The sequence below is a fragment of the Dendrobium catenatum genome, unplaced genomic scaffold (assembly GCF_001605985.2).
Source record: "Dendrobium catenatum unplaced genomic scaffold, ASM160598v2 fragScaff_scaffold_621, whole genome shotgun sequence".
NCBI lineage: Eukaryota > Viridiplantae > Streptophyta > Magnoliopsida > Asparagales > Orchidaceae > Dendrobium > Dendrobium catenatum.
In genome coordinates, this window is record NW_021319083.1 from 2388527 (window position 1) to 2399289 (window position 10763).

Sequence of the window (10763 nt, forward strand, 5' to 3'; positions counted from 1 at the left end):
CTAAGTTTGTAATTTTTAAAGCATATGTGGAAAAACAATTTAACAAACCAATTAAAATCCTTCTTTCTGACAATGGTGGTGAATTCATTAACTCTACTTTTCAAAACACATTAAAAACTGCTGGTACCATGCATCAATTAACATGTCCCTATACGCCTAAGCAAAATGGCGTTGCTGAAAGAAAGCATCGTCATATTATTGAGACTCTACGAAGCCTCTTACTTGATGCCAATGTTCCCTTGTCCTTTTGGCCAGATACTCTACTCACCACCATCTATCTCCTCAACCGTTTACCAATTTCAACCATTCCTAAACTTTCTCCATTTCAACTCCTCTACAACAAGTCACCAGATTATACCGTTTTAAAAACTTTTGGTTGTTTGTGTTATCCTTGGTTACCACATCTTCCCAAACATAAGTTTGACCCCAAATCCTCCTCTTGTGTTTTTCTCGGCTATGCTTCAAATTCTAAGGGTTACAAGTGCTACAATATTGAATCGAAAAAATTATTCATCTCTCGTCACGTTAAATTCTTTGAACATCTATTTCCCTTTCAATCTCTTTCTCAACCGGTTTCATCCAACTCAAATCATCCATTCTCTACACCCTTAACCTTAGTTCCCATAACATCTACTTCTGCTCTTGTTACCTCTCTAACACATAGGCCCCAACCTACACAATCTACCACAGTTTTCACACCAAATTCTGACTCGTTACCCTCATCAAAAATATCACAGCCACCTTCATCTCCTCAAAATACTTCTCCATCACCTCCACCTAAACATCACATGCTTACCCGTTTCCAAACAGGAAACTTAAAACCAAAACACATTGTTAGCATGTCTCTTTCCTTACAACCCGTGGATCCTACTTGCTACTCTCAAGCTTCCAAGCACTTACATTGGCGTTAAGCTATGTCCACTGAATTTGATGCTTTACAAGCACAAGGTACTTGCTCACTTGTGCCTCCTTCATCTAATCAAAATGTTCTTGGTTGCAAGTGGATTTATAAAACAAAATACAATGCGGATGGTTCTATTGCAAGATACAAAGCACGGTTAGTCGCTCAAGGTTTTAAACAAGAATACGGGTTGGATTATTTAGAGACTTTTAGTCTGATTGCCAAATTTCCAACAATCCGTATTTTTCTAACTGTTGTCGTGACTCATAAGTGGAAATTTCTACAATTAGATGTCTCTAATGCTTTCCTTCATGGAGATCTTACAAACACAGTCTATATGTCTCAACCAATTGGGTTTGTGGATTCATTACATCCAAACCATGTTTGCTTACTCAAAAAGTCTATCTATGGCTTGAAGCAGTCACCACGACAATGGTTTGCAAAATTTTCCACTCATTTGCTCAAGTTCGATTTTCAGCCTAGCTTAGCTGATCCGTCCCTTTTGCTATACAAACAAGACTTCAAGATTTTATACCTTTTAATATATGTCGATGACATTTTTATTAACTAGAAATGATGAATAGTTCATTTAGCAATTATTACAAGATCTTCATCAGCATTTTAGTTTAAAAAACCTTGGCAGCATTCACCATTTTCTCGGCGTTACCATCCAGGCAAGAGAAACGGGCTTATTTTTATCACAGGAAGCTTATGCATCTACTATCCTCTCAAGAGCTGGAATGAAAAATTGCTAGAGTTTAGCTACTCCTATGGCCGTAAAATCTACACCAACTGCAGACAGTGATAAATTGTTTTACAATCCTGATTTGTATAAGCATTTAGTTGGATCTTTGCAGTATTTAACTATTACGAGACCAGATATCTCTTTTACAGTTAACAAACTCTGCTAATTCATGCATAAACCGTCCAATGACAATTTTTATCTACTCAAACGGCTTCTCCGATATCTCAAAGGTACATTACCTTTTGTTCTTTTAATTCAGTCGACTCACTTACAACTTTCTGCTTTTTCTGATTTGGATTGGGCTGGCAATCCCATTGATCGCAAGTCTACAACGGGATATTGTGCTTATCTTGGACAAAATATTATTTCTTGGCAAGTGAAAAAGCAGAAAAATGTTCCTAGATCATCTACTGAGGCAGAGTATAGAGCACTTGCAACAGCTGCGGCAGATCTCTTATGGCTAAGACATCTTTTACTTGAATTTGGGATTTCAACAACAAATTCAACCGAATCATTTTGTGACAATATTTTAGTAATAGCCTTAGCCAATAATCCTATATTTCATGCTCGTACTAAACATATAGAGATAGATTACAATTTTATTAGAGATTGTGTGAACTCAAAATCTATCTATATTCATCACATCACTACTGTTGATCAGTTAGCTGATATTTTCAATAAACCTTTACATACCAAACGCTTTCAAGCTTTAAGATCCAAGCTTACACTCTTTGATACGAGTGTTAGCTTGCGGGGGGATGATAAGATGAAGTGATAAACATTATGTCTTATACTGTTGTAGCCGTACATCATGCTGGTTTCCAGCCACTACTCTGTCGTTGCAGGCAAATGCTTTTACATCTTAAATCAAGACCGTTGCTGCTCAACTGATTTGATCTAACCGCTCCTGTAATACTTAGGTCATCAAATATATATTGTACATGTAGCTGAGCAAAAGGGTTAGAGGGAAGTATTATGAAATTCTGTTGCAGCGTCTCCTCTCTTTCATGAATTTCTCTTCTCTATTATTTCTCTGTTCTTGCTTCCCTTGCAGGTGTTGAAGATATAACAACGTTTCACACCATGTGCACGTGCATTTATACTAGTATTTTCAAATGATTCATCATATCGTTCAATATATTAAAGGTATACTTCATCTTGGTTTACCTATGAGTAAGGAAAGATTGTTCTAAAATCCTTTGTAGATGTTGACTGATCTAGAGATATATTGGATAGAAAGTCCACTACAAGGTAATATATCTTTTTTGGACCAAACCTCATCAGTTGGTGTGCTAAGAAGCAATCAACGGTGTCCTGTTCCTCCACCGAATCTGAATATTGAGTTCAGCAGCCACAAAAATCATTTGGCTCCGCAGAATACTTACCAAATTTCATATACATTTTTCACATCCAACTGCTCTATATCTAATTTTAAAACTGCTAAACAATCTATACCATTTGATTCTAGCGACTGCACAAAGAAAGTTCAGACTTGCTCCTCTCTTACTATTTTCTGACTCCTCTGTTTGCTCTACATCCTGCTGAAAGATGATAACTACCTATTATCTCATTACCGTGGAAAGTCCTCTTCAACATTTGGAATTGGCATCTCTCCTAAAATAAATACATCTACATTATAATATTGTGAAATAGATATACATACAATATGTAGTTGAAATAAAAAATAGTTCTGAAGGAAAAGCTTTCTCCTCTATTTTTCTTGTTTTGTGTTTACTATTCTACTGCCTTCTTTAAAGGTTTCAACAAATGCAAACTAAACTCTTCTAACTCTTAAATCATAAAAATAGAAGTAATATATGAATTGAACCGCACACCACCTTGCCATAATCTTTGAAATTGGTTTTTGAATATATACTCCAGGATTGCAGGGTCTGTAGTGCAGAACATATTGAGAAAAGGAGCAGACAATATGCATGTTTTACGTTTACGAGAGACATTTGTGAGGAATTCATGCAATCTTCAAAAAATTAGAAACATGTGGTTCTAGCGATCAGATGGTATCTCTTCTTTGCTTTTCATGACCAAAATTCGTAGCTTTTGAACTTTTTTATTGCAACCAAAACCAGCACAAATATTACTATTGGTTGCAGGCATTTAGCCATGAAAGAATGATAAAGAGCCCCATCTCTTGAGCTTGGTGGTTTGAATTTGAAGACGAGTTGTGGCACGTGATATATATATAAAAGCAAATATAGTTTTGTAAATTAAAATCCCTTTATTCTAAGATTAGTGTTGCATATAATATCTTTATAAATTAATTTCAAATAGATGGTAAATTTAAGTCATATATTAATTCCTGTACGTTGTGTGGAAATTGGCAAACCCTAACGCTATGTTCCTGCTTAAAAGGAAAAGTTATTGTTACGTCCTGGAGTATTCGCAGCGGTAGAAAAATATATAGTTTAACGTCGTAGTATTGTACGAAGATCCAGCACATAAGCATATAAGATAGAGGGTGTAGCGTTCATAAGAGAAACTAGAGTTTTTACATAGAAACCTCTGAAAAGGGAGAAAAATCATGGGGCCTGGCCTAGTTTGAATGAATCCACTAGTATTTGCAGTCGATTACAAATGATGCATTTCTTAGGAAGAAGGCCTTGGCTTGATGTCACAAATGTACATCATATAGAGCGCATTACATGGTGGGAGTTACAATAATCAACATAGACATGTTTGTTTGGTCGGCATGACCATAGTTGATAGGATAGAGGTCAGAAAAATTGTTGTAGGCAGGAGACCGGGGTCAGAAAGATCATTGTCCCGCAATGTAGGTTGGAAGGACTGTAGTATGTAGGAGACCGAGGTCAGAAAGACCGTTGTTTGGCGATGTAGGTCGGAAGGACCGTAGTTTGCAGGAGATCGAAGTCAGAAAGATCATTGTAGTAGGACAGTACTCTGATAGAACTTTAGTCATTAGGTGGTGGCTCGATAGAAGTTCGAGCCTCTGGTGATGGTCCGATAGAAGTCCGGGCCTTAGGTGGTGGTCCGTCAGAAGTCCGGGTGTCAGGTGGTGGTCCGGTAGAATTTTGAGTCTTAGGTGGTGGTCCGGCAGAAGTCCGGGTGTCAGGTGGTGGTCCGGTAGAAGTTCGGGTCTCAGGTGGTGGTCCGGCAGAAGTCCGGGCCTCAGGTGGTGGTCCGGCGGAAGTCCGGGCCTTTAAGTGGTGGTCCGGTAGAGGTGAGGGCCTCAAGTTGTGGTCCGGCAAAGGTGAGGGCCTCGAGTGGTGGTCTGACGGAGCTCGGGGCCTTAAGTGGTGGTTCGGCGGATGTGAGGGCTCGAGTGGTGGTCCGACGAAGCTCGAGGACGTAAGTGGTGGTCCGGCAGAGCAACGACGTCAGACGGTGGTCCGGTGGAACTTAGGCGGTGGTAGAGAAGGAGCGAGGAACAAGGAGGGAAGAGTGATCTCCGATCTTTTTCATGCTCTTTTGCTTGGAGCCCTCCATTCAAGAGGGAGGAGGGGTCAATTTATAGATTTTCTAAAGTGGCATTGCGCGTAAATAGTTAGGAGATCAAGGGCATATGGGGAGTGGCTTAGATGAACGGTCGATGTTGAAACCCTTAATTGTGGACCGTTTGATGGATATTTGAATGTCTTAGTGATGTCATAATTTAGTTATCTTGGGCTCGTTGGATTTGTCTCGTCAAGTTGCTCGATTCGACTATAAGCACATCATGTTTGGAAACCGTTTGGTAACCAAAATTGTGGTTCGAACCCCTATAATAGCTCTTCGGACCCTTGATTTGGACCGATTTGTGCTCGGATTGAATCAAATTTAGTGTCATTGGGTTCGTATTTTTGAGACGCTCAGTTCAACTATATGTTTGCTCAAATAGGAGTTTGAATGATCCCAAGCTTAATTTCGGAAGTTTCCAACTTGATTTTTGCCTTGAGATTTGTGCCCGATCAAGAAATTTTTTTTGAGGATGTATAAGTTATAATGGTTATCAACAATGCTATCTTAAAGCAAGCGGAATCTCATATTTGATATTTCTGAAATCAAAGACAAGGTTTCCATGGTGCCGGAGGGCATTCGTGAGAAAAGCTCACATCATGACCGTGATCGAAATCGGGCCGCGTTCATGATGGCAATTTCATCCCCACTCCCACTTCGTTTTCGTTGTCGCTTCCACTCCGATCATGCGATGTCAAACATCTCGCTTTGGAATGCCATACTCCAAGGAGCTTCAAGTGGTATTAGTACAAAAACAGCTCGTATGCTTACTTTGTGAGATGTTCATGTCATCCTCGGGGTTAGAAATGTTTCTGCTGATAACAATGTGAAGGAAATGATTTTGAAGGAGATCCCAATTGCTAAAGTTGATGCCTTGAAATTAGACCTCCGTTCAATGGCTTCTATGAGCAAAATTGCAACAGATTTCAATTCTCTAAATCTTCCTTTGAATATTTTAATTAACAATGCAGACGCGGGGATGCCATCATTCATGCTCTCACAAGATGTCATAAAGAATTTCCTTATGTGGTGTAATGCCAAAGGTTGGTTAGAATTAGCTTGTAAGCTATTTGATGAATTAACTGAGAATAATCTTTTTTCATGGAATGCCTTGATTGGTGAGTTTAGCAGTAACCAACTGCCTTAAATGGTATTGGAGTTTGTAGATGGAATCAGGAGCTTAGTATAATTGGGATAAAGAATTCATTTCAATGATCAAATATGTTGTTATTGATCAATTATGCAAATTCGTAGAAGTCCAAAGCAACTCATAAGGCTATTGATCGAGCTTGTGGACGTGCATAGAAGATGCAGAATTTTTGATACAGGTATTTGATTTTTACATCTATCTCCCTCCTTATAACGCATCTCAACGGAGTCGAGCTCTTTTTGACATAAGGGGGGAATGATGCAGAACATTTTAGCTTAAAATTTCTTTGTGATATTTGATTTAGTTTATTACATGTTTCTAGAATCTTTTAATTTTTTTTTACTTGATTAGTATATATTGAATGATGTAAGAAGAATAAAGCATGGGCGAATAATATTTTCTTTTAAGACTTTGAATTTTGTATTTGTCCTGGATTGTTCTTGCACCAATCCACTACATGGACTACGAGGCAGCTTCGCCTTCTCTCCCAGTTAAGATCCGTTTACTTGACTTATGCCGAACGCAACCTTTTCCCGCTGGAGTTCTTTCTCATGCGAGCTCTGTTTCTCCTACTGTTCATTTGTTCTGCTCTCTCTACCTCGATCATCGTTGCCATGGCGGAATGGTTTGTTGGTCCAATCATGGACAAGATCATCAACGCTTGCTCTGATTACCTGGAAGAGCAAGTCGGATGGCAGACGGGCATGAAGAAAGAGCTGCAAAGGCTGCGAGAGAACCACCCCAAGATCCAAGCTGTCGTCTTTGCCGCTAACCAAGCACAAATTAGCGATCAGAACCCGGCTCTCAACATATGGATATGGCAGCTGCGAGATGCTATTGATGAGGCAGATGATGTGCTGGATGAGTTTGAGTGCATGAAGCATAAAGAACAGCTCCCCAAAAACACGGAAGAAGAAAAGGTGCGTTCCGCCACCACGAGCTTCCTATTTGATTCTGCTCGCTAATATATTTATTTGATAATCTATTTCTAATTAATATGATCAGAAAAGAAAGCTCACGAGCTTCCTATTTGAAAGCCCTCGTGAAATTCTCAAAATTGGCGAACGTGTTCTTAAAAGGGATCCCAACTTGAAGCGACTGGAGGAGGCTGTGCAGAAACTTGATAAAGTTTCGGCTGATGTTGCTACTTTCCTTCATCTTTTAGACAGCGTGAAGCAGGAACAGAAGGAGCAGGAGATTGATTTCTACAAAAGACGGGAAACAGGATATTTGCCTAAAAATGATCTCATCGGGCGGCGCAAGGAGAAGGAGCTTGTTGTGCAGTGGTTGAGGAAGCCATCAAATGAGCATCGGGGAACTGATTTGTACAGAAACATTTCTCTTCTATCTATAGTGGGTCATGGTGGTATGGGGAAGACAACTCTCTTGCAACATGTTTATAAAGATGATGAAATTACAAAGGAATTTGATCTTAAAATGTGGGTTTGTGTTTCCAACAACTTTGATGTGAAAAAAGTCATTGCAGATATGTTGGAATGTCTTAAGAAGGAGAGGCCTCGTTGGGAGACACTTGTGGCACTTCAAGGGCGTCTCGAGGAGGAGGTGATGTACAAGAAGTTCTTACTTGTGCTGGATGATATTTGGGAGGAGGAGGAGGAACGGGATAGAAGTAAATGGGAGAATGTGTTCGCCCCTCTAGCTTCTCGGGCTTTTGGTAGTAAGATTCTGGTAACAACTCGAACAGATTCAGTTGCACTGATGTTTGCAAACTTAATTAAAAAGAAGAAGGAAATAATTAAATTAAAGGGCCTAGAGAAAGATGAGTGTTTGCAGCTCCTCAACTCTCATGCATTTTCTGGTGTAGAGAACCCTAATGATCATGAAAATTTAAGAGTCATTGCTCGAGATATAGTTAAAAAGTTTTCAAGTTCTCCTTTGGCAGCAAAGGTCATTGGTGGTGTTCTAAATTCTCTTGACTTGGATGAAAGGCGTTGGAGGACAGTTCTAGAAAGCAATTTATTGGGTCAGACTTCTGTCGATTCCATCTTAAGACTGAGCTATATAGTTCTGCCAAATCCTTTAAAAAGTTGTTTTGCATTTTGCGGCATGTTCGCACAAGATCATAAGTTTGATAAAGAAGATTTAATCCGAATGTGGATTGCGTTGGGTTTCATTCAGCCATCTCTTGATCAAGAAGAGACTATGGAGGATATCGGGGGAAGGTATTTTGACGTTTTGGCTAAAAAATCTTTCTTTGACAAGTTTGACAAAGGCTACAAGATGCATGATTTACTACATAAATTGGCACAGTCAGTTTTCAAACAAGAATGTTTAAGGGTTGAGGATAGTACAAAGTTGCCTTCTAAAATTCCTGAGACTCTGCGACACTTGTCTATTAAAACTACAAATCTAGACATCTTAAGACAGATTGAGAAGTTTAAACATTTGCATTCTCTTTTCTTGTTCTATGAAGGTTCTAATCAGGATCTTTGCGGTGCACTTATTAAAATATTCAAAGCATCGAGATGCTTGCGCTTATTATACATACATACTCATGAATTGGAAATGATACCTGAGGAGATTGGATATTTGAAACATCTTCGATATTTGGATATTAGAAGAATTGATGTCACTGGGCTACCAAGATCTCTAAGTAACCTCTATCACTTGCAATACATAATCTATGAAGGATGGGTAAAGTCAAGCCGACTTGGCCGACTTGAAGTTGATGATGTTTTACCAATTGACATTAAAAGCTTTTCTAACTTGCGTTTGGTGACATTGCTCGGACATTGTTTTTCATCGGTACGTGGGATTGGGAAGCTAAACTTTCTTGATGAATTGGAAATGTTTGATCTTAGAGATGAGATGGGTTATAGAATTGATGAGTTGAAGTATTTGAATTATCTTTGCAAATTAGGCATCAATTGCCTTGAAAATTTGAAGGATGCCGAGGAGGCTCGTAATGCCCAACTATGTGAAAAGAGGAGGCTCGCAGATTTGACCTTATGTTGGAGTGACACTGATTCAAGGAATATCGATTTAAATCAAAACGTGCTCGACAACCTTCAACCACCAAAATGTCTAAGGAATCTGAGCATAAAGAGATACATGGGTGCAAGGTCTGCAATATGGATGAACAATGTCAATCTGCTCTCCAGCATACAAAAAATTGAGGAAATCGAATTGTCAGATTGCATGGAATGGGAAACTCTTCCACCTTCTGGGCAACTTCCCTTTCTCAAGTCTCTGAGACTTTCTAACATGCCGAAAGTAAAATGGCTCGAAAGTAAATTTAATGGGAATGATAAATACCGTGCTTTTCCATTGCTAGAGGTGTTATATATTTGGGGATTAGAAGCATTAGAAGATTGGTTTGAGGCAGGAATAGCTGCTGAAGATGGATGTTTGTTTCCTTGCTTAATTGAACTGACCCTATCTCACTGCCCGAAGTTGAAAGAGTTGCCCTCTTTGCCTTCTAAGCTCATGAGGTTGCAGATAAATAAAATTAGGTGGACTACTTTGAATTTTTGTAGCAATTCAAATCCTATTCCCCTTGAAATATTATTAGTCCTTTTCTGTCCTAACATTACATCTCTTCCTCTGGCTGATGAAGCAGCAAGACTTGCTGGACTAAGATTCTTGGCAATTTTAAATTGCCCCAATCTGGTATCTCTCGGAAGACATCGAGAAGTGGAGGCCACTAATAATTGCCATCTCATGGTCAGGAATCTCTGGATAAGCGACCCATCGGTGTTGCTAATGGAGCCATTGACAAGTATCGCCTCCGTAAAAACGCTGTTTATTACGGATAATGATGAGCTGGTTTCATTTCCAAATGAGGCGGAGCAGTGGCTTATGAAATTTAGATCTTCTCTTTATGAGCTGCAATTTGAAAGGCTCAAATCCTTACAGTCTCTCCCTTCCTCCTTGGAAAGCTTTTCTTCACTTCAGAAACTATGTATTCAACATGTTCCTATGCTTCGTGAATTGCCGAACCTTCCTTCCTCTTTGGAAAGTCTATCAATTGCGGGATGTCATCCAGAGTTATATGAGCTCTATCGAGGGGATGGAGGCTCCGATCGGCACAAGATTGCTCACATTCCTTATATCGATATTCCTCCCTGAAAATTTCAAAATACATAAGCTGCAAACTTCTTTCTTCTTATCTTTTTTGTACCACTTGATCCTTTATATATATACATATATTGTTCTTTTTATATTTCATTATATATTGTTCTTTAAATATTTCATTAATTCAATTGATCCACGAATAATTTAGAGCATGTACGTGTCATACTCTTAGCGAACAAAATTTTGAAGTAATCAAATATGAACAAATAATGAGCCTGTCAAATTAACTAGGCTCATTTACAACCCTAAACTCTTTTAATTCATTTTATTATTAGTTTATGTTTAGGGCTATAGCCTATATATATAAATTAAATTGAGTTTAGTACTATATTGATCAAATCCATTCATTTATTTTCTTATCAAATTCAAGTACAATTTATACATTTCTTGAATTTTAAATC

General features: G+C 38.7%; 1 protein-coding gene across 1 annotated transcript; it reads left to right on the forward strand.

The window, feature by feature from the left end:
• Window positions 1-914: 914 nt before the first annotated feature.
• Window positions 915-10356, forward strand: LOC110101096 (putative disease resistance protein RGA3). The gene is made up of 5 exons (XM_020828862.1): window positions 915-1336; window positions 5631-5878; window positions 6089-6235; window positions 6676-7187; window positions 7273-10356. The coding sequence occupies exons 1-5, from the start codon at window positions 915-917 to the stop codon at window positions 10354-10356; spliced, it is 4413 nt and encodes a 1470-aa protein (XP_020684521.1).
• The last annotated feature ends 407 nt before the right edge of the window (window positions 10357-10763 follow it).

Coding starts and splice junctions, on each gene's coding strand:
- LOC110101096 (XM_020828862.1), top strand. CDS start 915: ATGTCCACTGAATTTGATGCTTTACAAGCACAAGGTACTTGCTCACTT. Junction 6,236..6,675: donor TTCATGGAATGCCTTGATTG/GTGAGTTTAGCA, acceptor TTTTCTTTTAAG/ACTTTGAATTTTGTATTTGT. Junction 7,188..7,272: donor AAAACACGGAAGAAGAAAAG/GTGCGTTCCGCC, acceptor TAATATGATCAG/AAAAGAAAGCTCACGAGCTT.